Genomic DNA, 15,613 nt, shown 5'->3' on the forward strand with positions numbered 1-15,613 from the left:
ACAGAGCGTACCCTCAGCAAGTTTGCTAATGTCACAAACCTGGGAGGAATGGCTAATATGCCAGCGGGTCATGCTGTCATCCAGAGGGACCTCAACATACTGGAGAAAGGGGCCAACATGCTGAGGGGCACCCAGGTGTAAGGCAGCTTGATGGAAAAGGACCAGGATGTCCCAGCAGACACTGGGTTGAACATCAGCCAGCAATTTGCTCTTGCTGCAAAGATGGCTAATAGTGACCTGGGCTATGTTAGGAAGAGTGTTGCTGGTAGGCTGATGAAGGTGATCCTGCCCCTCTATTCAGCACTGGTGAGGCCCCACCTGGAGTACTGTATCCTGTTCTGGGCTTTCCCAGTACGAGTGAGACGTAGAGCTATTGGAGAGAGTCCAACAAAGGGTTGCAAAGATGGCACATCCCTCTCTAGAGAAAAGGCTGAGAGCTGGGACTGTTTAGCATAGAGAAGGCTCAGGGATGATCTCGTACATGTGAAAGGAGGGTCCAAAGAGGACAGAGCCAAACTATTTTCAGTGGTGCCTAGTGAAAGGATTAGAGACAATGGGCAAAAACTGAAACACAGGACATTCCTTCTGAACCTCGGGAAACACTCTTTAACTATGAGGGTGACCAAGCATTGTCACAGGTTGCTCAGGGAAGTTATGGAGACTCCATCCTTGGAGATATTCAAACGCTATTTGGACAGGCTCCCAGGGAACTGTGCCTAGGTGATGGCTATGCTTGAATGAGGGTCTTGGACTCGATGACCTCCAGAGACCCTTTCCAACTTCAGTCATTCCGTGATTAAGACTGTAACGGAGAGGTAAAGCAGAGCACTCTAAGTTTGCTGTCACAACAAACATATGACAGCCAAAGTAGGGTTTGGAGATACCTTTCAGAGCTCTTTTAACCTGCAGTGTGGTTACAGGAGATACTGCTAGGGAATGTTTCCTGCCCAGGTAGAAAGCGATAGTGATGTATGCTTTGTAGGGAGCAAGCATTCCTTCCACAAGTCCTAAATGAGCCTTTCAGCTCTGGCATTTTCTCCTTCATACTGGTGAAAAGCAGATGACCCTATGGCTCCTGGCAACTCCCTGCCCAGTTTTACCCTCTTGAAAGCTTTCCTGTGCTCCATCAGGCTCTTAATTATACCGATTTTCAGGGATGGCAATGGATTCAGACTTGCAACTTAAAGTACTGCTTTTTGTTTATACATATATGTATAACATTTTGTGACTTACTTGCCCACAGATTTTGTGTTTCGTTAGTTATATTTGTAGCATTTCAACAGTATGGTCTCCCAAGTTTTACAAGCCTTCTATCAGATGTTATATCCTTCTCTACTGGAATAAGATGCCTAAACTGCAGGGGAATGACAAGCTTATACATATGCATCTGTATGCAAATATGATTGTGATTTGTGTTGCTAAACTTCACCGAATTTACACTCAACTAGAAACAGTATTTAAAAAAGTTCAGAGGCCAAACCTTAGCTAAGTTTTTTCAAACCTTGGAGACTAATTTAGTGCTACTGGCTTATTTCAGTTTACCTTAAAACACCTATGAATCAATCCTAAACCAAAGCAAACCACATATGAGTCAAGAGTTTAAGTGCTTAAATTAACCATTTTAAATTTGTATTTTCAATTAAATGGAGGTAACTGCCCACAAAGATTAACTCATATGGATCACACAGATTTTTCTAAAGTAATTTTTTCTTAAATAGACTTTTCATTGGAGTTGCTCCTGCTGCACGTGAATAAATCTTTTCTGAGCTAATAGTTAGCACATAATATGTATAAGTCTCTGATCCTCCTGACTGTTTTGTGCTACCTCTTTCAATGGCTATTGTGCTCATCTGAGCCTTAGGTTGTCCTTCCCAAAATACAGTGTAAATGAAATTGATACAGTCATGCCTTTTCTCCTGGTTGTCCAGGGAATTCCTGATGCAGCAAAAAAAAAAAAATCTTTCTTCATTCTTGTTGCATGCTGGTTTTATGCCTGCCTTCTTTTCTGAGTAACTTTATAAATGAAGTGGCTGTGGAATTCAGAGTCAGTCTCAGCATTTGTTATAAATTCATGCCCTTTGATACAAGCTATTCCTTGAAGCATTTGTTCTTGTAGGCTTTTTACTATCCTTCAATGCTTCTTGGGTTTTGAGCTGTATTTTAAGGTATAACTAATATTGGAATTGAAAATTCCAATTAGGCTAAAAACTGTAGATTTTTAATGGCCACACTTTGCTTTCAAGTTTTAAATGTTAATTGCTGTCTTGCCAGCTCATGTTATAGTCTCCTTTGGCTTGTGTGTTGCTGCCAGCATGTCATCTCTTAGATTCCTTAATCTTTTTCTATAATATGTTGATAAGGGGGTAAACTGGGAGGTCTCTGATTTGGCAAAATGCCCACTAGATTCCTCCGGGTCTTTTTCTCACTGACAACCTTTGGATATGGCCTATGGAAATTGATGAATGGCTGAAATGAAAATGCTGTCATTTGCCCTAGAGCTTTTCCCCTAGGCAAAACCCAAGCCAGAAGCTTTGTTCCAAGGTTTCTGAACACTACATTTGCAAAGCACGCAGATATAGCGCGTGGTGCGGTGTTCAGCTTGGTATTCAGGACCATTTCTATGTGAGATGCTGTTCAGCACTTCTAACACTATTAGCTGGCAAATTTGGTTTTGAATTGAATCTTACATAAAATTCTTCAAGCAGGCAACATTTAAAGCACATTCTCCATTAGTCAGTACCACTTATAAGCACCAACAGGAAGTCAGTCTGAATTCCTATTAAATAACACTGACAACCATTTGAATATCACATAAAGATCACATGAGCACTGTCTGTCCATATCTTAATGAGTGACTAATCCCACATTTCTTCCTAAATGCTTATAGATTGCTCCATCTAAACAACAAACATTCAACTTATTAGATGTTTTATGTTGGAGGATTAGCTAATAGCTTTTGCTGAATACTTCAAAAGAAAAAGCTGAAGCAGAGACTGCTATATAAATAGGATGAATAAAAAGTTATTTACAGCATAGATTATTTCCAAACAGAATTCTCAGTTGTGTGTTTTCTTTGAGCCAGAAAGAGCAGACAGGTCCTATAAAAGCTCTTATAAGCAATTCGGAAGGATTTTTGGAAGAAGGAAGAGGAAGCTTGGCAATAGTTCATTTTTACTGGTTAGTGGAGGCAGCTAGCTCCTTCTGTTTCACAGTGTGAGATTACATGCTAGGCCCCCAGAGTGACACAGCCCAGATTCATCCTGGCACACACCAGTGCCTATGAAAGAAAGAGGTGTGTGTGGAATGAAACACATTATTTTTTTTTTCTGTGGGGACAAAATATAGCCTTTACCCTATCCATTCTGATTCTCTAGTATCTCTAGTATCTAGTATTCTGATTCTCTTGACTTTTGCAAAAGATACTGCAGGCATCTTCTCTGCTTTAAAAATTATTCTTTTTTTCCTTTCCTGGACCAAGGAAATGACAACTGTTTGCTCTTGTTCTGATGAAAGTTGATGCTGAAAAGATGCTTATTCTGCAGGCAGATTCATCTACTTAATTTATCAAAGGCATCATAGAAAGCAAGGAACAATATGGGTTCTTGTGAATAGTGGCGTGAAGGTATTCCCTCTTCCAGATGGTGAGTTTAAGCATGAGTTTGAAAGCTCAGCACTGAATGGTTCCCTATCAAAGCCAGCCATGAAGTGTCAGGGGAATGCTCAAGGGTATTTACCCTGCCAGCTGCTCTGGCTCTCCACCTCCATGTTGAACCCTCCCTTGTGGACTGTTCAGGTTGATAAATAGCTCATATCACCATGGAATTGCTCTGAGAGAGGATGCTGGGAGAGATTGGCTCCCCCAGAGGGGCCTGAGAATCTCCCTGTCTGTGATACAAATAATAAACACTGTTTCCCAGGAGAAGAGCCTATCTCTAGACTGTAAGGTCACCAGCGGTGAGACACTGGTTTTTGGAGTGTGCCATTGTACAGTTTGCTCCTGTGGAAACTGGTATGTGGTAAGGTAGACAAAAGGTTCTCGATGCCTTATCCTGGTCTTATCCTTATGTGGTGATGGCATGCTGCCTGGCTGCTTCTCCAGAGAGCTGGGAAGTACACCTGGTACCCCAAGCTGAGAAGAATCCAGAGGCACTGTTCTCCAGCTATGCCCGCTTCTTAACTCTACAAGTGGTCCTTTCAGCAAGTGCAGTCAAATAGGTGGTCGAAAGACAAGTGCATCTGCCTCGTCAGTCTCATGAGGGGGGTCTTGGGACCACTTCCAAAGGCTATCATCATAAATCTATCAGGGCTGGGAAGGAACAAGGAAACTATTCAATTCCTGCTGCAGCCCCAGGGGCTGGTGAAGTGAGGATGCCTATGATAATTATTATATTCCTGTGACAGCTGCATGGTACAGATCCTTGGCCATGACTAATTGCCTTTCCAGGGAATGCCTGAAGCTCCCTGGAGGTTTCTGTGCTTTTCTACTCCCTGATTCTTCTTGATATCTCCAGACTGAGACACAGAGGCAAACCAACATTCAGTTCCCAAGGTGCTTTGGGATGACAGGCAGATAGGCTCAGAAGAAAATGAAAATATGACATGGGAAGGAAGAGAGGAGAAGAAGAGAAAGAACTTCAGAGTAAACCACTATTCGTTGGGAATCTCAACTCTTGCTCATAGGACAGAGACAGCCATCCACTTGGGCACCCTCAAAAGTGTGTAAAGCTTCAGAGGAAAACCATGAGGAGCCAGTCACATAGCAAACTGAGTCAGGCTCTTTGGAATGCCCTGGCTTTTATCAATAAACTCATGTTTTCCTAATAGTTTCAGTTTAGTGTTGTTGCTTCAAGAAGCCCATATGGACCCTTCCAACATGGTAGAAAAGCCCTCAGCTTCTCAGAGGACACAGAGCAGAGCAGATTTCTGCTGCCTTGGGAAGATGCGCATCCTCGGGGGGTCTGATCTCACAAAGGCATCACTTCCAGGACTGCAGCTTGCATGATACGTAAGAAACTTCAGTGCTTCACACAGGCAGAAACCAAGCAGCCTCTGAGGTCCAAAGCAATTTCATCAGCAGTGGATGTGTTTAAGGAGCACGCAGGTGTGCGGTGCTGTACAGGAAATGAGAATGCAGTAGAACTTTTTAGTTGTGCTGCTGAACACGTCTAAATGGCCTTCTTCCCTGATTGAATCAGGAAAAGCAGATGTTATGCAGCAGCAGTGGCAACACCTTCTGAAGAAACTCTGAGATACAAAGCTATAGAGAGCTGCAGCACACTATGGGTTTTGGGTTTTGGGTTTTTTTTTCCCTTTTCACTTCTTTATTCTCCTTTTTAATTCTAGTCTGTAGCTGATAGTGTGAAAAATGTAGTAGTGTTTACTCTTTCGCGGTATCGGGGCAGCATCTTGAGGAGCTGCAGCCAAGGGCTATATTACACCCCATGACAAGGTTAAGCCATCCCTGTCGCCATCGGTGATACCATCAGCTGCCTGCCTGATGGATCCACAGCCACTGAGTTCTGTCTGTCCCTGGGTGCCTGCAGGACAGAGGGGAAAATTGGCAGGAGGCCGAGCACTGCAGGCATGGCAGGGGCAGCCTGACAGCCCGTCAGGATGCCACAGAGCCACTGGGCCTTTGGGGAGTCCAGGGAGGTGAGCACATGCTGGGAATGCCCCAGGTTTGGAAACAGAAACACAGAAACGATTGAACTAAATGGCAGTTTGCAAGGGTAGTTCTGTTTCATGTGGTAGCATGTGGCTGGCATGGTATGGGGGTATCACTTTGCTGTGTGCATAGACAATGGGTTTGCTGCCTGTCTCCCCTGAATCTACAGGATGCAGAGAAAAGGAAGAGGCAGTAAAATAGTGTAAAGACAGAGGTGTCCTAGCACAGGACAGCCTGTCATTTGTGCCATTCAATGTAAGCATGCAAGACGGACCTCTCTTCCAACACAAGGAGTTTGTTTCCTGGATGGGAGTTTTGTGTCATGCAGGGTTGAGTCTCACAGAAGCCTGAGCAGCAGGGCTGAGCAGTCATACCTCACAGGCAACGGGTGTTAGTAGGGGAGCAGGAGGCACCAAGGATTTTTTTAGACCTCTCTGCCTTCTCCTTGTTAAACCTGTATCTAGTCCTACCATCTCTCTACACCGGTGGTTCACATACTGTAGTTCTGAAGTTTGGCCATGTCAGGAAAGTAAGGAAGCAAAGTTCTGGGGATGACTGATTACATCTAGGGAATTCAGATAGCAGCTAAATTCATATGGCCATAAAAATTTAGAAGACTATAAAATGTTGCTGTAACATGACTCTTGGCCATTTGGGAAACATCACTCAGTCATGGAAGATGCTGGGGATTGCTTGATAGGTCGTATTGAAGCAGAGTTTGTTTATGCTCATAAAGTGCTCTGCTTTGTGCTGAAGGAAGTAAAGGAGATGTTTCTTTCATATTTTAAGGGGAAATTAAACAGAAGAAGTTGTGTTTTGGTTTTTATCTTTGTAATGGAGGCATATTCTGGAAATAAGACTTCTAAGGTCTCTTGCGATGAAGCATTTCCTGATGGGATCTGTCTTCACATGGATCTCATCTGAGTGACACAGATGAGGATGCTGCACTGATAATTTAAAATAAATTAAGCCCAGACTTTTGACTGCTGGTAAATTGCCAGAACTGTGCCTGGTTGGACAAGCTTTGGTCACTGCTGTGCTACAGAATGCATTTCAGTTTCCTTTTGCACATTAAACCTTAATGCTTCCATCAAAAATAATTTGATTGGAAAATTAAAAGTTGGCTGCTTGTTCCTTCCTAGAAAAGGGAATTAAAACTGAAGGGATTTGTCCATTTCTTCAGAACAAAAAGAATAAGCATTAGCACATACTGATAAGGAAGTAACTATTCCTGCTAAAGAAACTTTTTTTTTTTTAAAGTTTTCAGCACACCTAATAAAAAGGCAGATAAGAAGCAAAATAGAACAATCTGTTGTTATTTAACACAGAAAATACTGTTGAGATACAAATACAGTTAAATTTTCTCTGGTAACTAAGCAACAGAAGAAAATACCACTTATCTGAATTGCTGTTTATTCTACTGCTTTTTAGCTCTGCAGTAGTGATTTTTATTCTCCACACCTCAAACACAGAAAGAACAACTGTTTATGGTATGGCTAAATTGTTTAATGTACTGTTTGATACAGGGAAAAATTAGGCATCAGAATGAATGTCTAGGACTGCTACAGCTCGCCATTAATGACTTTCAGTCTTCTTGCAAATGTTTCAGTAGATTATGTAACATAAGTAAATGTCCTCTACTGACTTAGGCAATTGTGATAAGTAAGGACTACATGAGGCATGAAATCAGAAAATTTTTATTTTTCCAGAGAATGCAAATGGTCTCTCACTCATGTAAATCATCCTAAGGACTTTTTAGATTAAGCACATGGTAGCAACGTAGTCTTTGATACTTCTAAACTGAAGAGGTTTTTCTAGAGCTGTGTATATTAGCATCAGATGGGCGGTTTCATTAAGGTGAAAATCTGTAGCAGGAAGTGCTTAAAGCCATAATCAGACTGGACTTGCATATGGCTCTGCTCTTCCATATGCACATACTTGTGCACTCTGTCTAAATGAAAAGCAACTGAACATAAATCTTCCTAGTCTCCAAAATTCTCAATTTGTAGATAAAGATAAATTGAGGAACTGGAAGAAAGGAAGTAAAGGCAAATAGCAGACTTTGGAATAGGAAGCCCAGAGGAGCTCAGAAGACTGAAAGACATTGTCTGAGCCAAGCTACGTGCAGCAAGAACAGTTCAGTCCCACAGGCACGGGAATAACACGTTCACCAGCAATCAAGATACGGTTTCTCTGTTACACTTATTATAAGGCTCAGCTGTCTGTAATAAAAAAAGAATAGTTTCTGTGATGCACAATGGAGCAGCTTCTGAAATCATTTTGCAAAGTAATGAGCATAAATGTTGCTCAGCTATTATGAGTTAAACTGTAAAATCACTGCCAAAAGCCTCTTCATTTTCAGTGATATCACGGTATTCACTGTATAAAAGAGTGGATCAACTGTAGTCACGTTGGAAACCTTTAGCCCAGATGCCAGTGGCACCTCAACTCTCCCAGAATATCCAACTTAGGAACTGCCTCCCATTTCAAAAATATTCTGACAGCCCCACTGCCTACCTGTATTTGAGCAAGAGGTGGCAGAGGAGGTTTCTTAGCCACAAATTCAGGACAGAATATCACATTCCTAAAATGAAGGGAGAAAGGATTACACAGAAAGTGGCATCTCATCCCTATCATGGGCTTATGAAACCTCACCTGAATTTGAGTCTGATGAGTAAAAGCAATACCTTGCTCCTGCAGGAAAGTTTTAGGTTGGTCAGCTGCCAATTCCTGGGGAATTAACCCTGTGAGATTATTTACATTCACACCAGTTAATCAATTAATGTTTGTAAAGCACTTTAAAACACTCCTATAAATATTTGGTATTAACACATAATTACACTACAACATCTCATGCACAGTTGAGCATGCTTTAATCATGTAATGAAAGTGTCATAAGAAGTATTTCAAATATAGGTATCTCAATTTCTGCTGACCAGGGTTGGTATGTAAAGTATGTAAACCTGGAGCAAAATGAGGACTCTTGATTTTGAAAACCCTGGAGAGTCACTGTCTGATCAGAACAAATGTCAGATTTTCTAGAACAGAAATATGGGTTTTTTCCACAGCTAAAAATATAGGTAATTTTTTTGCTTCTGTGTCTTGCATCTTGAACACTTCTTGTGGGCAGCTGAAGGACTAACTCGCTTTTCTGTTTGTTTTTTACTTTACTGCTTTCCCTCATTAATATAATGGAAAAAGAATGTCACTTGTGATCTTGTCTCAGATTCATATCCTTCAGGGTTATGCTTTATCAATAGTCTGTGTGCTGTGCTGTGTGATGTACTGAAATAAATTAAAACAATAAAATGCTGAAGCATTCTCCACTTCTCCAGAGGGTAAAGAAGACATTATGCCTCAAATAATGATATATATGTTGCCATCTCATTATCAGTGATATAGGAAGTATTGCTTCCTAGTCTATTTTCTTCAGTCTGAATACTAAACTTGTTTGTATCAATGTTGACAACCCAAGCAGTGGTCTGGCTTCAAAACAGAGTAATTTTAAAATAATAAAGGTTGATACTGGTTTTTCATAATCCATCTTATAGTCTTCTAACTGCAAAATCTTTAGGAAACTCAGTTACTTAACAGTTTTTTTGTGGGGGATGGAATTTCTTATTTATGAGGGGTTTTTTTACTTTTCTAATGGAATCAGAAACTTTAATGGACTATCTCAATTTAGTAGATGAAGTAGTAACTTTACTAGATTGCAGTATTGTTACCATACTTCCCATTTCTCCATTTTTTCCTTTCTTCCTCTGGTGCTCTAACTTTCACTTCTTTGCTACTTGTCATTTCAATTAAATACCTTTTAGAGAAATGAATAGGCAGCTTTTGTATATTTGTACAGCATCTGCACAAGACTGTTGCTGAAGTCTCTGGATGCAATCACAACCAAAATAATAACATTCACCTCTGCTCTTTCAGGTTTATTGGCATCAGTTTATCCAACAATGGATCTAAGATATTTTTCCAATGCAAAACTGTTATTACTTCATATTATATTTTTCAGGAATACCTATATGTAAGAGCCACAACTTGGATTCAAGGAAAAATATGAGTTTCCACAGAAAAAGGATACCAGAAGACAGCAATATAAAAATTCTTCAGGGCAGGAACTACCTCTGAGTGTGTCTGTATAGCATTTGCTGACAATAGGACTCCAGTGAGGGTGTCTAAGATGCAATTACATAATGCATATAAAATGGAATGTGTCATTACTGCAGTGTTAAGCTATATTTGGAAACCACAACAAGAAAAGCACTTTTTCCCTTTATTTTTTTTCTTCTTTCTATTTAACTGTGAGAAGGAAAAAAACCCGTCTTTGATACATGAAGCATTTTATGAGACCATTTTTTAATTTTAATAACTGCTAATTTGCACACCTACCATCAACTGCTGCTGCAATTAATTGTGGATGCAAATGAGAATGTTTAGCTGTCTAATCACCTGATTGTGCCTATAAATCAGTGACAGTGATTATGTGTGTAAATGCTCATTTCAGCCTGCAATTAATCTGGCCAAAATTGACGGGACAGAAAAAAAATACCACCTTAGGCTGAAATTTGGTCCCAGGTGTGTAAAAAGTATCTTCCTCCTCTGTCTCTGGTGTCTAAATTGCAGAGAGCTAAGTAGACAAAGAGCAATGATTCCCCAGTCCCCAATAACTCACTGCCAGTGTTTCACAATAAAGTGCAATGGGAGAAGAAATATTTCCATAAGGGTTCATTAATCACAACATATTTGCCATGCACAACCACTCTGCAGAGCAGGTAAAGAACCCTAGGGGACATTGCCTGGCACACCATGTCATTTTCATAATAGGAAAAGTATTTTTTGCACAAATGCTGTAGAACTGAAGTTGCAGATGGCTCCACTGGCAGAGCTAGAGCCTCCTGGCACGACCCTCCGCAACCAAAACTACTTTAGGTATTTCATCTCAAAACAAGGATGCTGAAGATGCTGTTTCCACACCTCCGCCCCCCATGCAATATTGCCAGGTGTGCCCCTTGGGAAGAACCAAAAAACTTCACCCAAAAAACAAACTGCAGAAAGAAATAAAAGTCTTGCCTATCCCTGTTGTGCTGCAGGATGCTAATGAGAGGTCTAGGAACAGTTTAATTATTAGTGACAGAGAATCTGGGGGTCCAACGGACTTCATTAGCAGAACTGTGTAGCAAAAGATTCCTTTCTAGCTCAGTGGCTTCTTTCACATCTGAACAGCAGGCCATTTCACATCACCTACCCCTGAGGACACCGGAGGGCCCCTGTTACCCCATCATGCGTTGACCCATCTAGATCCGTGCAGTGTTTTGCATGAGACATAGAGTTGGTGTCTTATTTACTGTAATCCTGTGATCTCAAATCTCTGAGTGGTTTATTGCTGCCTCACTCCCACGTGGGACTTTGATAAAATTCAAAGCCACCTGGTGTGATTTTAATTTAAATGTGAATTTAATGTGTTTTGCTTTTATATTGCTATGATGTGCATTGTCAAGAGAAATGCTGCAGGCTCAGCTCTGGCCTCTCAGCTGTTTCTCTGTGCTACTCCCTGGATTTGTTTGATGCATATTCCTGAGTAAAGCTGTTGCACTGTGGTGGTGTGTGCATTGGGTACAAGGTTACATTGAGTACAAGCACAGCAGTGATTATTCAAGGGTGCAACTGAGTCTTGGGCTGCTTGCCAGTCAGAAGTCAAAAATCTTCTCATCAGCAAAAGATAACTCTAGAGTTACAACTGAACAGAAAAGGGATGAAAGATTGTGTGCAGCCTACATAAAAGGTTCCACAATTCACCACGCTCCACCAATTATGAAAAGGGTTTTAAGACAAGAGGTATGAAAAAGAGAAGAAATGCCAAAATGTTTTATCTTAATCAATTAAAACAATTTATATTGGCACTGGTTAAAATTTACTAATTTTTTTATTAGAAAACGTAATGTCATTTTAAAAAAGTTATGAAAACGTTAAAAAGATCATAAGGAAACACTTTCAGGACCACTGTGTGAAAGATACATTAAGAAAAAGAGAAACAGAGATCCACATCAGTTAATAGCCTGACAGGGCACTCTGGTAGGATGCAAGGCACCCTGATGCAAAGCAATATCTTAATCTTTACAATTTTCCATCGTGAGCTATTTTTTCAGCCAGCCTTAATTAGTTTTGAACTAAAACTATAGGAGCAACATGGGAGCCTAGCCTTTTTGACACAGAATAACAGGGAGCAGATCAGAATAACAGAGGAGATCAAAGACCACCCAGAGTGATCATTGTGATGTGACATAAGTGTGTCATAGGAGATAGCTGCAAACCCTGCAAGGGTCATGAAAATCATCACAGCAACCAGGTGACTTAGCCATCAGAAAACATCCCTTGCTTTTGAAAACCACTCATTGCTCCAGCACTCACCAAAATCTATTTCATTGTCTGGTCACCAGGTGTTTTTCCTGCTGCTTGCACAGGCCACCAGAGTTGACGTGCTTTCTGACCGTTACTTTTCTCATCTGCTGGTTACTACTGCCAGCAGTAGCAGCCCGTAGGGCTCCGTGCTCCTGCTTTCTCTTACTGCTGCTGCTGCACGGGAGCTATTGTAGTGAGTCATTTCTAGTCACCAAGGGAACCCACAGCCAGATCTCTGCTCGTCCTAAAATAGGAACTCACAGCTACGACTTCTCTCCTCCTAGAATAATCAAACTATGAGGAAAAGTGCTATATATATGGCATTATATGTCTGAAATATAGTTCAATTCATTAGATAGGTGGAAAAGCAGAACAGTAAGCTCAGACATAGCAAGGCCCCGGGCAAAGACCACCCTAGGTTCGCAAAGTGAGTGGTCTTCCAAGACTGACAGAGCCATACAGAAAGGAGATCAGTTCTTTGCAGATTCTGAGTAGAGATGATTGCAGAATCAGCTCTTTCCCCCCCCCAGCTATTTGAAAAAGCTCTGAGAGGCCGTGTAATCGCCCTTACATTTCAATTCGGAAAACCAGGTCCTTGAATGGAATACTATTTAACAAATAACACAATACTAAACCTTTAGAATGGTTTTATAAAGGCAAATCTTGTCTTCTGTTTCATTTACTCTTAATCCTATCAGCAATTTTAAATTGCAGTACAGTAATACTTTAAAATAATTGCTCATCATTTTGAGGTACATTGAAGAAATAGTGGTTGTCTCAAAGCAGAAGTGTTAACTATAAAGTATCATTCTGCCTTTCTATAACTTCAGTATCTCTTCTTTCTAGGTATTTCCACACAATATACTTGGGTATCCGGAGTCGCCAGAGTGGAGAGAATGACAGATGGCGGTTTTATTGGAAAATGGTGTATGAGTATGCAGATGTGAGTATGCTGCATTTGCTAGCCACGTTTCTGGAAAGTGCACCACAGCTGGTCCTGCAACTCTGTATTGTTGTACAGACTCGTACACTCCAGGCTCTCCAAGGTAGGGGTTCATTTAATATATTTGGTTTTTTTCATCTTAGGAAGATGTAGTTTCTATACATACATATTTATCCTTCTTTCAAACTGCTGTGTGCCTTGTACTCCTAGATGAAGTGCACATCTTGCCTGCTAGCTGCTATTAAGCTCTTAACAATGACTCTGTCAAAAAAGCTTGTGTTGTTTTTTCAGTCCTTCTTCCTAGCCCTGGGTTGTGGCTAGGATTTATAATGTTTTGCTTTCTGCATGTTCTTGTAATAGAAGAGCTCTTCTGATTATCCACTGGGCCAATGTGAAAATTCCATCAATCAAACTATTGCTCATCTATTGATGCTTCTTCCTGTGAATGTTCAAAATCCTCCAAACTGCAGTAATGAGGTTCATATGGTATTATGCAAAACAGAAAACAGGAAAAAAAACGGCTATTCTGTGAAGAAAATGCCAGTGTCTATGGAATACATGTTCATCAGTTCTCAGCCATGTTCATCTGAAATAATAGAAGCCAGCTCCTGAGCATTGCAACAATACTCATGCCTCCAAGCTCTGGGTTTTCTTCTAAGGTTGATGCTTTCAGCAAGCATGATTTCTTCTTTAAAATAGTAAATGAATGAATAATGTCCTGCCATAGGCTTTATCAGTCAGTGGCACAGATATAAGAATTTTGCCTTTTCTACTGCTCTTTTGATGCTACTTTTGGTTACCTGACAGTTTTCCTTTTATATTGCACCAGTTTTGCCTTATGGATGCAGTTGGGCAGATATTATTGGCAAGCGAATGAGATGAACGAGAACTTGGGATCCAGAAGGTGACGCAAATGTCACAAGGCATTGAGGAGTGAAGGGAAGAGGAGAGGAGTTGTAAAAGGACAAAGTGGGGAGAGAAATGCAGCATTTTAGCCATTTGTTTTTAAGAAATGACTCATATGCTTGTCACTGTACAAGGTAAAACTGCGACAGCACCTTACTCCCAGAAGCTCTTCATCTAGTTAGCTTCTTATGAGTAACATACAGTGAGACTGATCAGGTGAAAAAGGATTGGGAACAAATCAGGTAAAAGAGGGACTGGGAACAAAGTAGGTAACTGAAGACCTTGATGCTGGGCAGTTTCCTGTGGATACATCAGGGGCTTTTCACATTTACCTACCTTTGAACTGCTGTCTAATAACAGCTGTCCTGCTTCCTATGGGTTTTGATTTTGTTTCTTTAGATCTAAAACTCTGTCACCTTAAGGGGAAAAGAAAGCCAAAGTTTCTATTTTAATTAGTTTGTGCTTTGTAGAGAGAAGATTGCCTAAGCATTTCCTACAGCTATTTCTTAAAATGATGCTACCCCACACCAACCAGTCCAAACCATTATCAGTCAGGAGAAGATATTATCACTTGAAGAAGCTTTGTCCCCCCTAGAAAAAGACTCCAGAGAGAGGCTTAGAAGAACATAGCCAAAATACTGTATGGTCAGCTGTAATTTAGCTATCTTCATAAACTATTAATACAGAAGGTCTCTCACCCTCATTTTATTGCAATAACAGGTCTGTCTATGAGAAATATGGATGGTGGGTGAGTAGACACTAAGCCTGTGATGCACTCGGCAAGTAGTTGTTAATTAGAGAAAATCTGCAATGCTTGAATTTAAAAAGCAAAAATGATTCCTGAAGACTGCATGCAATCAGCTCTGAGAAAGCTATGTATCACAAACCAGAAAAGAATAAAACTATAAATATGGATTTCAACTGAGAAGACTGGAAATATTTACTTATCCTCTCTTCTCTCATTTTTTCCCCATCCTACAAGATGAAAAATGCTCCATTAAAAAAAAACCAAGAAAATTAAACAAGGTTGTAACATTTTCTTAAGCAGTAGTACCATTGTATTCTCCTGATGAAAGCCAGTATGTTTTAGTATATTTCCAACTGTGAAAATCTCTTTTCTATTCCCTCTCCTTTGTAAAAGAAATGTTAAGGATAGTGCTTTGCACTATAGGATATTAAATTTGCTGTGAGTCTGCATAAGGAGAGCGTAATTTCTCAGTGGTACCATGTTACAACTGGTAGCTTCAGCTAGATGTCCACTCATCGAGCCTGTTACAGAGAGTTCTAACATGGATCAATAAACAGAGTGTTCGATCAATTTTCTTTGTTTAGAGGATGCTACCTGGTTTTTATTATTGTTCTTTTAGTTCTCTATCCTTCAGGATAATATTATCATGGCAATTGATAAGTGTTGTCACTGGTCCATATTCTTAAAAGTACACTTCCCTCACAAATCATAGATTTAGCATGGCAAGTGAATGATACTGAAAATGTCTTGGTCTATAAGCAAGATATTTCTAATATTAAGCCATTAATGACCACAAGAAAAACTGTAAAATATTTTACTTATGAAAATGTATATTTCGTATTCCAAATACACCAGCAGGAGACTGCTGTCAGTGTGACTGAAGATTCCCTGTTTTGTTATGGGTGTTGGCTAGATGTAGATTGTTTCTTATTTCAGCCCTTAAGCCCTG

The 15,613-nt window shown here is 40.4% G+C and overlaps 1 protein-coding gene across 1 annotated transcript in view; it reads left to right on the forward strand.

Moving 5' to 3' along the window:
- Nucleotides 1-15,613, forward strand: part of XKR4 (XK related 4) — a 232,253-nt gene that overhangs the window by 139,026 nt on the left and 77,614 nt on the right. Inside the window, exon 2 of the mRNA XM_061995728.1 lies at nt 12,914-13,113. Coding sequence (XP_061851712.1) covers nt 12,914-13,113 — 200 coding nt within the window. The remainder of the gene's footprint in view (nt 1-12,913; nt 13,114-15,613) is intronic.

Source organism: Colius striatus, chromosome 4 (assembly GCF_028858725.1).
Source record: "Colius striatus isolate bColStr4 chromosome 4, bColStr4.1.hap1, whole genome shotgun sequence".
In the NCBI taxonomy this organism is placed as follows: Eukaryota; Metazoa; Chordata; class Aves; order Coliiformes; family Coliidae; genus Colius; species Colius striatus.